This window comes from Capra hircus, chromosome 14 (genome assembly GCF_001704415.2).
Source record: "Capra hircus breed San Clemente chromosome 14, ASM170441v1, whole genome shotgun sequence".
Taxonomy (NCBI): Eukaryota; Metazoa; Chordata; class Mammalia; order Artiodactyla; family Bovidae; genus Capra; species Capra hircus.
The window spans coordinates 12,259,535-12,276,169 of NC_030821.1; the positions used below are offsets into that span (position 1 = coordinate 12,259,535).

The 16,635-nt window shown below is 38.8% G+C and overlaps 1 protein-coding gene across 2 annotated transcripts in view; it reads right to left on the reverse strand.

Annotated features, from left to right (window-relative positions):
* RAD54B (RAD54 homolog B (S. cerevisiae)) overlaps positions 1-16,635 on the reverse strand; it is a 111,811-nt gene that overhangs the window by 11,382 nt on the left and 83,794 nt on the right. For both annotated transcript variants that reach the window (XM_005689235.3, XM_005689236.3), the window contains 3 exons: positions 13,745-13,884; positions 11,568-11,858; positions 4,806-4,981 (listed from right to left, as the gene is read on the reverse strand). In XM_005689235.3, coding sequence (XP_005689292.2) covers positions 4,806-4,981; positions 11,568-11,858; positions 13,745-13,884 — 607 coding nt within the window. The remainder of the gene's footprint in view (positions 1-4,805; positions 4,982-11,567; positions 11,859-13,744; positions 13,885-16,635) is intronic.

Genomic DNA, 16,635 nt, shown 5'->3' on the forward strand with positions numbered 1-16,635 from the left:
TTTACTGGACTGGAGGAAGTCTCGTTTAGAATATTTTTCCCAAACAAGTTCTTACACGACTAGTTGTAGACTAATGGGAGCAGTGATTATCTTGGTAAGGAGTCTTGGACAATCCCCTTTCAGAGGTCAAGAGCTCCCCCTTCCCCGCCACATACATACCCCTTTCAAACAAGGACAGTATTTTTATGATTACTTTACTGCCCCTAAAAGCAGCTGAAATCTGCAGGCACGGCTGCCATGTGAGGTAGAGTGCAAGGTGTACCCAGCGCAAGAGCATCCATCCAAGATGTATGGGGGCTGGAATTCAGAATGAACTCTGCTCACTAGGTTTCAAGCCATGCATGAATGCAACAACCAAGAGGGAAGAGAACTTTTTAAATTTTGAAGTATCTTTTTTGGAAATTCCATATAAGAGCCACCATCCAGACAAGTCAGGAGCTCTAACTCATCTTAACATGCACAAAAGCACTGTTGAAGAGTTCAGCCTGTGGGCCTGAAACACACTACCCAGCTGCAGTTAATGACAGTGCAGTAGGTCAAGTGACAGCAATACTGTCCCTGAAGTCAAACACTGTGAGCAACTTACAGCTATATATTTTAAAGATCTGGGAGAAGTTTGTGCAGAGGCAGTTCAGCTGTGGAAAACCTGACCTCTATACCCAATTGGCCATATGAGAAAAAGCATAAAGGGCTACAACTCAAGAACAACAACAACAAAAAGCAACCCAATTAAAAAATGGGCAAAGGATTTGAATAGACATCTTCCAAAGAAAATATACAAACAGTCAACAAGTACATTAAAAGATGTCCAACATCACTAATTACTGTGTGTGTCTGGGTGCATGTGTGCGCTCAGTCACTCAGTTGTGTCCAACTCTTTACGACCCCATTGACTGTAGCCTGCCAGGCTCCTCTGTACATGGAACTTTGCAGGTAAGAATACTGCAGTGGGTTGTCATTTCCTACTCCAAGAGATCTTTCCGACCCAGGGATCAAACATACATCTCTTACATCTCTTGCACTGCAAGGCAGATTCTTTACCACTGTGCCATTTGGAAAGCCTCCATTAATTACTAAGGAAATGCAAATCAAAACCACAATGAGATATCATCTTACACCCATTAGGACATCAAAAACAAAACAGAAAATAGCAATACTGGTGAGGCTGTTAAGAAACTAGAACCTCTGTGCACTCTTGATGAGAATGTAAAATGGTGCGGTCACTGCAAAAAAAGAGTATGGAGGTTCCTTAAAAAATTAAAAAGAGAATTATCCTATGATCTAACAATTCTATTTCTGGATATGTATCCAAAGGAATCGAAAAGAGGGTCTCAGAAAGACACTGATACACTCATATTCACAGCAACATTATTGATAACAGCCAAAAGGTGGAAGCAGCCCAACTGTCCATCAGTAGATAAATGGGTAAACAAAATATCATATATATACAGTGGACTCTTATTCAGCCTTAAAAAGGAAAGAAATTCTGACACATGTTAGAACATGGATGAACTTCGAGGACATTATGCTAAGTAGAATAAGCTAGTCATAAAAAGACAAAACATCATATGATTTCACTTATACCAGGTACCTAAATAATCAGATTCCTGGAGACAGAAGTTAGATGGGTGGTCATGGTACCCCACTCCAGTACTCTTGCCTGGGAAATCCCATGGACAGAGGAGCCTGGTAGGCTGCAGTCCATGGGGTCGTGAAGAGTCAGACTCGACTGAGTGAATTCACTTTCACTTTTCACTTTTATGTATTGGAGAAGGAAATGGCAACCCACTCCAGTGTTCTTGCCTAGAGAATCTCAGGGACAGGGGAGCCTGATGGGCTGCCGTCTATGTGGTCGCACAGAGTCGGACACGACTGAAGTGACTTAGCAGCAGCAGCAACATGAAATTAAAAGACGCTTACTCCTTGGAAGGAAAATTATGACCAACCTAGATAGCATATTCAAAAGCAGAGACATTACTTTGCCAACAAAGGTCAGTCTAGTCAAGGCTATGGTTTTTCCAGTAGTCATGTATGGATGTGAGAGTTGCACTGTGAAGAAAGCTAAGTGCCGAAGAATTGATGCGTTTGAACTGTGGTGTTGAAGAAGACTCTTGAGAGTCCCTTGGACTGCAAGGAGATCCAACCAGTCCATTCTGAAGGAGATCAGTCCTGTTCTTTGGAAGGAATGATGCTAAAGCTGAAACTTTGGCCACCTCATGCGAAGAGTTGACTCACTGGAAAAGAACTCTGATGCTGGGAGGGATTGGGGGCAGGAGGAGAAGGGGACGACAGAGGATGAGATGGCTGGATGGCATCACTGACTCGATGGACACGAGTCTGAGTGAACTCCGGGAGTTGGTGATGGACAGGAGGCCTGGTGTGCTGTGATTCATGGGGTCACAAAGAGTCGGACATGACTGAGAAACTGAACTGAACTGAACACGGTAGTGTATATAAAATATTATCCAATAAAACATTTAATCCAACTGTATTAAAGAGTTCATAGAAAGTTTCCTTATTTTAGTCACTTCATTATTGTGATAAAAGCAAATGATACTGTTAATGCTCCAAAGAGGTGAAAGCAGACTCCTTGACAATTAAATATAATTACTATTTTGCAAACTTTCCTCTGTGTTTTGCATTCAAGAAGTTTGAATATCTCCTACGAGGATAATTAAGACACAGTCCCTCCACTATAGGTGCTGATATAGAAGAGAACTACTGATTACAGTATAACATGAGAAGAGCTCCATCAGAGGCAAGTACATGAGGCTAGGGGAGTACAGAAGAGGGGCTGCTAACTCAATATGAGGCCAGGGGCTTCCAAGAGGAGAAAGCATCTGAGCTGAGTCTTAATGAAGAGAAAGTTGGCCAGAAGCATGAGAAATGGAGGTACTTCAGGGACAGGAACCTGCATAAGAACAGAGGTGAGAAGCAGAGCAAATTATAGGTTCTGCAAATAGATTCTGGTATAACTGGACAACAGGAAAGTGTGAAGGAGTCAAGAGGGATAAGGCTGGACAAGGAGGTATCACCCATGTCATGAAGAGTCTTGACCAATGTGCTATAGAGTTGAGAAATTTCTGGAAGGCGACTGGGAAGCTTTGAATGATTTTTAAGAAAAGGAGGGATGTGTTCACATTTGTATTTTAAAAAATATACAATTTAGGGCATATTGATATGCAATGGGATTGAAAGTCAGAGGAACACAGTTTATACGAGACTCAGTTCAGTTCAGTTCAGTTGCTCAGTCGTGTCCGACTCTTTGCAACCCCATGAATCGCAGCATGCCACAACCCAATTGTAATAACAAGAATCAAAACAAAAATCTTGGTGCTGAACAGCAGTAATTAACATGACAGTGTAATCCAACCAGACCTCAAAAATAAATTTTTTAAAAAATTTAAAATAAAACTCAAAACAGGTGCTAAAAAAAACTTGGTACCAGAAAGCAAATGGACTCCTGAGATTAAGAAATAAAACCAATAGGATGTAGTGACTGATGACATTGGGAAAGTGCAGGAGAAAAGTGAGTCTAGAATGATGAAAGCTTTTTCTTTGCATATGGTACCATTCATCAAGCCAAGGAACGGTGAAAAAAGATTTAGGCTTGCAATGGCAAAATGATGAAGCTGGTCTGGTACATGAGAAGGCTGAGATCCAGACAGATTTAGATACCATTAAATAGAGGCTTGAACTAGAGATACAATTTGGAATCAACACTATATGGCTGATAGCTGAAACTAGGGGAACAGAATTAAGGCAGGAAAGATGTTTAGAGTGAGAAGGAGGCTGTAGAGAATGTCCTCAGGAGTATCAACATTTAAGGACAGAAAAAGAATGATTCTTAAAGAGAGAAAGAAATGACTTAGGGGCTTCCCTGGTCACTCAGTGGTAAAGAGTTCACCTGCCAAGGTAGGAGACACGGGTTCAATCCCTGATGCAGAAAGATCTCACATCCTGTGGAGTAACTAAGCCAGGGCACCACAACTATTGAGCCTTCGCTCCAGAGCCTGGAAGCTGCAACCACTGAGCCCAAGTGCACAGCTACTGAAGCCCGCACGGCCTAGGGCCCATGTTCCACAAGAGAAAACACCGCAAATCAGACGCCTGTGCACCACAACGAGAGAGGAGCCCGTGCTCGCTGCACCTAGAGAAAGCCCGTGCAGCAATGAAGACCCAGCACAATCAAAACTCAACAAATTTTAAAACAGAAAATTAAAAAAAAATAAAAAGAAAGAAACAAGTTAGGCAATACATATCAAAAGATATCTCTGCTGCTGCCGCTGCTGCTAAGTCACTTCAGTCGTGTCTGACTCTGTGCGACCACACAGAGAGCAGCCCACCAGGCTCCCCCGTCCCTGGGATTCTCCAGGCAAGAACACTGGAGTGGGTTGCCATTTCATCCTCCAATGCATGAAAGTGAAAAGTGAAAGTGAAGTCGCTTAGCCGTGACCAACTGTTCTCGACCCCATGGACTGCAGCCCACCAGGCTCCTCTGTCCATGGGATTTTCCAGGCAAGAGTACTGGAGTGGGTTGCCATTGCCTTCTCCAAAAGATATCTCTAGGGTTTTTTAAATATAGGTATTTAAATTTAGTTTTTCTTAGATAAAAATTTACAGGCACATTGGTAATAAAAAGTTTACAAAAGACTAGGAGCTGACCATGCCCCCAAAGAAGAAAACAACTTATTTTTAATGTTTTCCTCTTTTCAAAAAGAGGCAGTGAGAAGACGGAGTAAGGACATGGTCTAAGCTGAAATTACATAAGCACATAGAAGCAGTTTATTAAACTGCCCTCTTACTTTTCAGCAGGACGAAGTTCGCGGATAACGGCTAAGAGCTTTGACAGCACCTGCAGTTTTCCGGACTCCTCCTCTGTAAACATGGTCGGGTTGTAATCAGCAGGGAACACATTGATCAAGCCTTCATAGAGATTTCTTTCTTCACTCTCATCCCAAGTTGAGTTGCTTTCTTTTTCCTGTTCAAAAGGATGATTGTCAACCCTGGTTCATGTTTTTTTGACAGGGAGGAAAAACTGCTAAAATTATGGGTAAAAAACCTGAAGCTTAATAGCTACCTGAAAAGCCCACTCTAATTGTTACGTAAATATTTAAAGGTCACAATTTGGCCATGTTTGATTACAGAGCAGTTCTAATGATGTCTCCAAAATGCCTGCTCCCTGAACCCCACAAGTGCAGTATCACTGCTCATGTCTGATCCAGGGGGAGGTGGGCAGCGAGAAATAAATGGGAGGAAAACAGAGGGCAGACAGTGCTAGGAAATCTATGCTCTCCGAAACCCTAAGGATCCTCGTCACTGCTGCCTCGTTTTCTCTCTTCTTCCCTCCTTCACTCCCTGCTGTTCCTTTTCTCTCCTGATTTGCAGGCTCACACAGCACCTCCCAGGTGATACTCAAACTCAAACACAATAGTTGCCTCAATCTTATCCACTTCTTCTACAAGAAGGAATAATTCTGCCAACATGTTAACAGAGAAATTTACTGTTAGTTACAGTATTTTGGCTTTTTTTACAAAAAGTTTTTGTATATTATTCCAAAAAGATTATCACCACCTCCGAAATTCCCCTGCCAAAACTAACATGTGAACACAAAACTGGAGGTTACGTTTGTCAATGACTGCATCACTTTTTTAGATTAAATTTCTGGGATTGGCAGTCTCCTCACTCTCTCCCACATTTACCGGATTTATCACTGTTCTTGAAACTTTGTTCAGCCTATGCCCCCTGCCTGGAAATGTTCCATCACTTTTTTTTATTTTGCCCAATTATCCCACTCCTATAAACACTTGAGGACCCAATGCAAATTCTACCTGATTACTCACAGACACCTTTTTGGGGACATTGAGTCTTAAAACTTTATGGTTACACAGTACATTTCAACTTTGAATTTATTTAGTTGTACAATTAACAATTTTTTTATAATTCCCTAATGCTTTAATGTGTGTTGTAATCTTTCATTAATAATACTAGAAACATCCTAAGGGCAGTGAATCCTATAGCATAAAATGCTTGGCACAGAGTTCTAATTTTAACTTGGCTTATTCCCAAAACATAGCAATATTTGCGTAACATCACTTGATTAAAAATACTTGGAACCCTAAGATAGTTACATAACTGGGATATATATGAGAGGAGAGATGGTTGCTGGCTGCTTTGGGTTAGGTTTCCTACTCCAATGCCTACACCTTGGCAGGGTTATCAAAGGATGACAGACCCTGGGTCTAATCTACAGCTTTTCATGTTCAGAAACTTGCATATGCTTAAGCTCTAGGGAAATGAGCCATACTAACCAAATTAAGAGACTAAATCAGACTATAAGTTATATAAATTTATTGACCTATAAATGAGACCTGCCTGTTTAAACCGATTGGTCTATGTATTCTGTCCTATAAACGGTCCATGGGGAAGCCAAGTTATTAGCACTAAGTTGTCTGGTAAACATTAAACCAAAATACAAGGGAGATGAATGATCCTAAGGCACAGGAGTTCTTAGCCAGGAGCACATAATCAGAATCACTTGGGGAAGCTTTTTCAAAATCTTCACCACTGGGTCCTACTCTCAGAGAATCTGAACTGGCTCACAAGTGTCTGGAGTGGACAAATGTACTCTTAAGAGCTTCCCTGAAGACTGTAATGCATACTCCTAATTAAGAATCAATTAACAGATAACACTTTCATGCTGAGACAGCCTGATTCACGGAGGTGCATTTACCAGTTAGACTTCCCAAATCAACTAGACAGGGCAATCTCTTCTCTGACTCTGTGCAACCCAATACTCTCCTTATAAGAAGATACACATACATCATATATAAGAAGATACACAGAAATACACAACTCTTACAAGCTGTGACTTATAATATTTTTATTGGTTATATCCATGCACATTTCCTGAAGAGAAACCCATCATTTTGACTGAACTTGGGAAAACAATCTAGTTTCAGATGGAAAACATTTATTAAGCCATTGCTTAAAGATTACTTATATGTGTGAGAGGCTCATTTCAGTCATTTTTTTAATTGATCCTTACTTGCTATGATGTTAGAGGGACAGTAAATTATGTATTCTATTTGAAGTTTGTAATATACTCTGCCTGTTATTAGGTAAGCGGTATATTCTGGGCCATCATAGGTTTTTTCTTTTAAGGAAGAATTCTGGCTTCTTTTTTTGCTGGGCATCATGCCCAAAGAGTTTAATTTTTATCAATGTGTACAGAATCTGTTCCTTTAAAAGTTGCTTAATAAATTGTTATAATCCTGTTGACTGCAGAGTTATAGAAAGCTGACTTCTCCTATGATAAACTATGTAAATATAATCTACTGTAGGAATAAACATGGGGAAATGTGACAGAACACGACATCTCCTAAATACTAATTAACGACCTCCGCATAACATAGCACCCACAAGTTTTCTTTTCATTTGTTTGCAAATTATTTTACTGTTTAAAGAAAAATAAAAGAAGAAAAATTAAGGGTGAGTTGGGGATAATAGGGTATTAACAGTTACTGTACAACTTCCACGACCAGGCATTCTGCTAGGTTCTTTCTATATTCTTTCATCAAATTGCCCTAATAACATTATCAGGAGGTTATTATTATCTCTGTCTTCCACTTAAGACAAACTAAGGCTCACAGACATAACTTGGCCATGGTTAAACTTGCTTTTAGTTAAATAAGTAGTCCAGAGAAAGAAATCCAAGAAGGCAAAGTGGTTGTCTAAGGAGACTTTACAAATATCTGAGAAAGAAGAGAAGCAAAAGGCAAGGGAGAAAGGGAAAGACATACCAAACTGAATGCAGAATTCTAGAGAATAGCAAGGAGAGATAACAAAGCCTTCTTAAGTGAACAAGGAGAACAAATAGTGGAAAACAACAGAATGGGAAAGACTAGAGATCTCTTCAAAAAACTGGAGATAGCAAGGGACCATTTCATGCAAAGATGGGCACATAAAGGACAGAAATGGTAAGGACTTAACAGAAGCAGAAGAGATTAAAAAGAAGTGGTAAAAACATACAGAAGAACTATACAAAAAAGGTCTTATATGACCCAGAAAATCACAATGGTGTGGTTCCTCACCTAGAGCCAGACATCCTGGAGTCAAGTGGGCCTTAGGAAGCATCATTACAAACAAAGCTAGTAATGGTGATGAAATTCCAGATGAGCTATTTCAAATCCTAAAAGATGATGCTAAAGTGCCGCCATCAGTATGTCAGCATTTGCTGACCACAAGTGGTCACAAGACTGGAAAAGGTCAGCTTTCATTCCAATCCCAAAGAAAGGCAATGCCAAAGAATGTTCAAACTATCCTACAATTGTGCTCATTTCACATGCTAACAAAGTCATGCTCAAAATCCTTCAAGTTAGGATTCAACCATAGGTGAACCAAGAACTTCCAGAGGTCCAAGCTGGGTTTAGAAAAGGCAGAAAGACCAGAACTCAAACTGTCAACATTTGTTGAATCATAGAGAAAACATCTACTTCTGCTCCACTGACTGTGCTAAAGCCGTTAACTGCGTGGATCACAACAAACTGGAAAATTCTTAAACAGACTACCTTACCTGTCTCCTGCAAAACCTGTATGCAGGTCAAGAAGAAACAGTTAGAACCAGACATGGAAGAAAGGACTGGTTCAAAATTGGGAAAGGAGTATGTCAAGGCTGTATACTGTCACGCTGCTTATTTAACTTACACGCAAAGCTGTTGCTGTTGTTCAGTCGCCCAGTCGTGTCTGACTCTTTGTGACCCCATGACTGCAGCACTCCAGGCCTCTCTATCCCTCACCATTTCCCAAAATTTGCCCAAGTTCATGTCCATTGCATTGGTGATGGCATCCAGCAATCTCATCCTCTGACGCCCTCTTTTCCTTTGCACTCAATCTTTTCCAGCATCAGGGACTTTTCCAATGAGTCAGCTGTTCACATCAGATGACCAAAGTATTGGAGTTTCAGCTTCAGCATCAGTCCTTCCAATGTACTTTGCATGATATGCAGAGTACATCATGCAAAATGCAGGGCTGGATGAATCACAAGCTGGAATTAAGATTGCCAGGAGAAATATCAACAACCTCAGATATGCAGATGATACCACTCTCATGGAAGAAAGCAAAGAGGAATTAAAGAGCCTCTTGTTGAGGGTGAAAGAGGAGGGTGAAAAAGCTAAGACTATTTAAAAAACTAAGATCATGGCATCCGGTCCCATCACTTTATGACAAATAGAAGGGGGAAAAGTGGAAACAGTGATGATTTTCTTTTCTTGGGCTCCAAAATCATAGCGGACAGTGACTGCAGCCAGAAAATTAGAAGACGCTTGCTCCTTGGAAAAATAGCTATGACAAACCTAAAGAATGTATTAAAAAGCAGAGACATCACTTTGCCAACAAAGGTTCATATAGTTAAAGCTATGGTTTTTCCAGCTGTCATGTAAGGATGTGAGAGTTGGACCATAAAGATGACTGAGCATCAAAGAATTGATGCTTTTGAATTGTGGTGCTGGAGAAGACTCTTCAGAATCCCTTGGACTGCAAGGACATCAAACTAGTTAATCCTGAAGAAAACCAACCCTGAATATTCACTGGAAGGACTGACGCTGAAGCTGAAGCTCCAATACTTTGGCCATCTGATGTGAAGAGCTGACTCAATGGAAAAGACCCTGATGCTGGGAAAGACTGAGGGCAGGAGGAGATGGGGGCAACAGAGGATGAGATGGTTAAATAGCATCACTGACTCAATGGACATGAATTTGAGCAAACTTCAGGAAATAGTGAAGGACAGGGAAGCCTGGCATGCTGCAGTCAATGCGGTTGCAAAGAGTTGGACACGACTTAGCGACTAAGTAACAACATTGAAAGAGGAGAGTGAAAACGTTGGCTTAAAGCTCAACATTCAGAAAACAAAGATCATGGCATCTGGCTCCATCACTTCATGGGAAATAGATGGAGAAACAGTGGAAACAGTGTCAGACTTTATTTTTGGGGGGGCTCCAAAATCACTGCAGCTGGTGATTGCAGCCATGAAATTAAAAGACGCTTACTCCTTGGAAGAAAAGTTATGACCAACCTAGGCAGCATATTCAAAAGCAGAGACATTACTTTACCAACAAAGGTTCGTCTAGTCAAGGCTATGGTTTTTCCAGTGGTCGTGTATGGATGTGAGAGTTGCACTGCGAAGAAAGTGGAGTGCCAAAGAATTGATGCTTTTAAACTGTGGTATTGGAGAAGACTCTTGAGAGTCCCTTGAACTGCAAGGAGATCCAACCAGTCCATTCTGAAGGAGATCAGTCCTGAGTGTTCTTTGGAAGGAATGATGCTAAAGCTGAAACTCCAGTACTTTGGCCACCTCATGCAAAGAGTTGACTCATGGAAAAGACTCTGATGCTGGGAGGGATTGGGGGCAGGAGGAAAAGGGGACAACAGAGGATGAGATGTCTGGATGGCATCACCGACTTGGTGGACGTTGAGTTCGAATGAACTCTGGGAGATGCTGATGGACGGGAGGCCTGGCGTGCTACAATTCATGGGGTCGCAAACAGTCGGACAGGACTGAACTGAACAACATCAGAGTAGGGACTGTACTTAGTTTCAACTCCCAAACAGAAAGTTCTCACTGTAGCCCAAACTGCCTTATGTTCAAATCCAAATGGACAGCTCAACTATGTGGCCATTAAAAACCATATTTGTAGAGGCATCTAATGTGGGGAAATGACTATAATTTATTTAGTTTAAAAAACAGATTTTTAAATAATAAGCATAGCATCATTACAATTAAGTTTCTCTAGAAAAACACTACACGTGTATCTTTAAGCTCCTATTTTCTCACCAAAAAATGGGGATGGTAATAATATTTATTCCATAAAATTCTGTGAAGAATAAGTAAAATAGTATTTGAAAAGTACTTAGTGTTTGATACATGTAAATGTTTAATAAGCATCAACTAAGATTATTATTATTAATACCAAATGTGATTTTCTGTAACTGAAGAGCTTTACCTCTTTATAACAAATTTCTCAAAGTGGTATTGCCAGGCCACAAGTTACATAAAAGTTTAAGGTCTTTGATACACATTACTAAACTGTCTCCCAGTTGAACCAATTTACATTCTAACCAGTAGATGATTTTTATTTTCTTTGTGATTTTCATAAATTTTATACAATAATCATGTATTACTTCTACAATGAGGAAAAAATAAATTATTTCTTAATGGTGGATTTTGTATGTGTCAAACCAAACAAAGTGACTGGCTTTATTAACATAAAATAGGAAGGGAAACCAGGACCAAGCATGAGGTGAGGCAGTAGGGGGCATGGGACACAAAATCCAGAAGGAAGGCCCTGAAGCCCAGTTCACCCTTCGTTCAGCTCCATGAATAAGGCCATGCTCTGAAGAACAAGCAGAAGCATGGAGGAGCTCCAGAGAAGAATCACACCAGAGAGGCTGCACAGCTTTGGGAAAACACACAAATGTAACCTCAGAGATCAGTCTCATCTGCCCTCTCGGGTTCATATGACATAGAACCCTCAGCTCATATTCCTGATACAGTCTCACACACTACTTACCTTTATTGAGCTGAACAAAAGGCAGGGGTGATTGCACAGTTTTTTAAGAGCTCCGATACATATTAGATGAGAAGTGTTTTCCAACAATCCTTGAAGACAGAATCTGACGGCCTGAGAATTTAACAGTTTTCTATAAAGTGCAATCTGTAGGGCTCCTGGTCGGCAGAAGACTACATTCTCTATTTTAGGAGGGAGATATTGATTTATGACTTCTTGGGTTCTTCTAAGGATGAAGAGTCCAGTGAGGCAAGTAAGTTCAGCTGCTCTTTGCTCTCCTAACTCCCTTTCTTCCTATGGAAAAATAGTAGACTTAAAAGTGTTTTAGACAAAAATAATACATGTAGTTAAAAAAAATATTAAACATTTTATCATGATCAAACATTTACTAATTGCTTCCCTTCAGATTTATTTTAAACAAAAATTATTTGAAATACAGTTTAGAACAGAAAAACCAACAATCATCTCTTTAAATGTTTAGCATAATCATTTAATTAAGTGAAGCCACAGTCTTCGAATCCTTGCTTGTTTGGCTATTGCCACCACTGAGAACCACTGGAAATCAATAATCTACAAACTGAATTATCTGAAAGTAAGCTTTTATGTGAAGATACGATGGTACAATAGTCTTAAAATCATTATCAAAGCACTAAAAAAGCAAATTCTTGGAAGAAAATATTTTGACAAGTTATTGATCCTAAAACTAAGCCTTTAAGAAATTACTGGCACAAGGCACTGCTGACTCTTTCAAAATCATTACACATTGTTTGTTCATTATATAATTGTACATCTTTAAAGTCAAAATACAGTATGAGTGAAATATATGTTTAAATTCTCTACATAGAATCTTCTAATCTTCTACATTAGAATCTTCACAGTATAAGTACATATTTGTTTTTATATAGATCATGGGATATTTCCCTTATATTTTAAAACTATTTTCAATTTTCATTCCATAAAAACTGTGTCACAGGTCAGAAAATACAGTGATGCAAAAATAAGAAAATTAAAGCCAACTTTCATTAATCAGAAATAGCAAATGTTGTCAAAACTTTTTACAAATATCTTCAAAATCATTTTGTTTACATAAATATGCAAATAGATGTTTTATTTCTGTTTGTTACAAAAAACATGATCTCAAACAATAAAGCATCATGGAAACTAGAAACCAGTTTGGTTTATCATCATAGTCCCCCATGTCTGGAGCGTAGTATTTGGCCCACTTCAGGGATTTCATATGTAAAACTGGGAAAATAAATGAATGTGATCTTATTTTTAAATAATATATCATAAACATTTTCCTTTCTATGAAATATAAGAAATAATTATTTTTATATGGTTCCTGGTTCATGGAAAATGCTCAGTAACTATCTGTTAACTAATCACAGGATTGTATTAATTCTGAGATTTACTTTTTTTCTCACTTTAACTTCTCTGAAATAGGATGCTTTTACAATTGATGACTTCTTACAATTAAAACTGATAGTATGTTTTGCTACTGGTACAAAAAATAATGGTGCATCCTAGAATTAACAGTATCCTAGATGCAATGAAATATACAACATGTAGCATCTAACTTAGATTTTCCTATCTTCAGAAATGTTTATTTCCAACTAGTTTGTTTTCCTTAGTTTTATCTAATTTTTTTTTACCCTTACAGCTAAACCTTTAAGCATTTAATAAAAATCTATGACTATTTCTTTATAATAAATTCCTAAAGCTGATACTTCTAGGCCACAAGATACATTCAAATTTAAAGCTTTTTAATACATACTGGCAAACTATCTTCCAATCATACCAATTTTTATTTCAACCAGTAGAGGACAGTATTCTTAAGTACATTTCCTATTACAATGCAAATCTAACCAACTAAAACATCAATAGAAAAGTACAAAAATCACTTCACAGTTATTTACATTTTTCACAATCAGTAAAGATAAACATTTTTATATGTTTACTGTCATTTTAATTCTTTGTGAAGTACCTACCAATGAATGTTTTTAAAGTGATAATGTCATTTTACAAAGTAAGAAATGCAAGAGAAGTTGAAAGATTGTGGAGAAAATAAAAAATTCACTCTACTAATTTATTTTTTCCTAAATTAAAATAATACCCAAGTTATGGATGATTTTCCTAGATAAACTCGTCATTTTAAACCTACTTATTAAAGTAAACTATACCTCAGAAGCAGAAGGTTGTCTTGATATAATAATGGGTTCTTCATATATTTTTCTATAAGCTGACAAAGAGCCTAATATTCCTGGATTTACAAAATCAATTAATGTAAAAAATTCTTGGAGATCATTCTGAACTGGAGTACCTAAAGAGACAAAAGTGATCAGAAGGTCAAGTTTGTGTTTTACAGTATCAGTTGTTTAAAGAAATTTGTACTCTCTTCCCTAAGAGGACTACATATAAGCAAAGTCTCAAATTAAGAAAGAGCAGCTAAACGAAGTTTTTAAAAATTAATAATCATATAAATTTTTAACTCCGGTTGTAACTGTGAACTGAAGTCTTATTTAGTACAGCATCTTGGCAAAGTACAGGCTCTAGAGTCTGACTGTGCTGTGTGCTTAGTCACTCAGTTGTGTTCGACTCTTTGTGACCCCATGGACTGTAGCCCACCAGGTTTCTCTGTCCATAGGGATTCTCCAGGCAAGAATATTGGAGCGGGTTGCCATGCCCTCCTCCAGGGAGAGTCTGACTATTTGGGTTCAAATCCCACCTGTATCACTTACTCTCTGAGTAACCCTGAAAAGTTACTTATACCAATTTTATTTGCTATAAAATAGGAATAAAAATAGCAGTACTAGGGTTGTGAGGATTAAATGAATTAATTCATGAACTAAGAACAGTGCCTGGAGCACAATAATGTTCCATAGCTGTTATCTGTTACTATTAGAACTATGTGACTCTGGACAAAGTTGCTTAAGTTCTTTTAAGTTAAACTGGGGGTTGTTTTTTCACGTAAAAAAGTAGAAAGATAATAATTTCCCAGTGATATTACAAAGAAAAGTAAAGACAAAGGATGTGAAGTGCCGAATGTTTAGTAAATACAATGAAAGGTACCTAATATTAATACATTACAAAGAAATCAGATAAAATGGGGATCTTCACTAATCCTGAAGAGTGACAGAGACTCCAATGGATTGATACACCCTGCACATATTACATGCCCAATAACTTTTGGCTAACTAATTTTCAAAGAGACACTAGCAGGTTTCAATAATTATAATAATGTCAAATGAATATATAAATCAGCACAGTAAAACAGCATAATTTCAGATGAGTTTCAGACAAGAGACTACAAAAAGTTGTCCAGAGATATAAATAATGTAAGATGTACATTAAAATGCACTTATTTCAATAACAGACGACACGAACTTTTACAATGTTAGAGAGTTTCACAATCACTTTCTTTGAAATTAAATGAGTAGACCGAGGTTGGACCAATGCTTACTGATTTTTGTAATACATCTAGTTAGTTTAAAAAAATTTTAGACACATCACAGTTAAGAAAATACATTTATATTGATATGCATTTTGTTAAGCCTTTAAAAGAATCCATGACAATGATTAATAAAAAAGTGGGGGAACAGGAAAAGCAAGAAGGGAACAAGAGGTACACGGTTCATTGTGACTGGCTTCCAGTCAGTCATCCACATGATTAATCCAAGCTAATCCTGGTAGTTCTGTCCCCTTTGCCAACGACTGATGTTAAGAAAGAGTTTGTCTCAGACTAGGTTCTCAGAAGTAGAGCCTGAGATACAGATTAGCTACACATAATTTATGAAGAAATGACTCAGGAGAAAGGGAATCAGAAAACGCAGGGGAAGAAACCAACAATGTAGCTTGAGTTAAATTACAGGGAGCCTTAGAGCAAAAACTGCACCATATAAAGTTGCTTTTGAAATTATCCTAAGGTGAAGGAGCTGGCATTTTCCACTTGCTGCTCTATATAAGTCCATCATTGACCGAGCTGTAAGGGAGAGAAGAAGCTCTCATTCAACCAATGATAATTCTCCAGATAAGGCAGGAGAGTTCTTTAACCAACAGCCCCAGCAGCTAAGGGGTGGGTCCAACAGCTCAGAAAAAGGGAGCTAGGGAGGGCACCGACAGTGTCCGCCAACAGTATGCAATCCATCTTGTCCAGTGAGACATAAGAGGAAGTCAGGAAAAAAAGGCAGAGCCAGCCCCTGTCCTCCTTTAAACATCACCACATCTAGTGATGTCTGGAACTGCTCTGGCCACTTGTTACAAGCATGGGGATGAAGTCAACACCAAACATGGCACAGCAAAGAACAAAAAGAACCAGAATCCTTGACAACACTGTTGAGCTGCTGGGTCACCCCTGGAACCTGTCTTCACTCTAGATTTGCAGTTGTGTGGGAGAATAAGCACATTTAATTCACATATCTGTTACTTGCAGCTGAAATCAACCTGATACACAAGGAAAAGAGGCAAAAGCAAAACTGGAAAAAAGAAAGGTGGAACACAAGGGGGTAGGGAAAGGATTTAGGGCAAAAAATAATACGGAAGTAGAGTAAAGCGGGAAAAGAAAAGATGGATTTCCCTGGTGGTACAGTGGATAGGAATCCGCCCACCAATACAGAGGACACAGGTTTGATCCCTGGTCCCGGAAGATCCCACACACCGGGGAGCAATTAAGCCTGGGTCCCACAACTACCACAGCTAGAGAAGCCCCCGTAATGAGAAGCCTGAGGATGGAAAAGAAGAGTGACCCCTGCTCTCCACAACTAGAGAAAGCCCACTCACAGCCACAAAGACCCTGGGCAGCAAAAAGTAATAAACTCTTTAAAAAAGAAAAGAAGGGGCTATAAGCTAGGCAATACACTAGGACAGTATCATTCCGAGAAGCTGTCACAAATGTCTAGAAATACTCAGTTCCCAGCTCGCTGCTTTTAGTATTCCTTTCTAATTCTAGACTACGTGGAACATGTAGAAGAAGCTAAATAATATAACGTTAATAAAAGTTAAGCAGCAATGTCCAATGACAAGAAAAAGGAAACACTAAAGATTTTTCAAGTTTCTGCATTTACTAAAATTATTT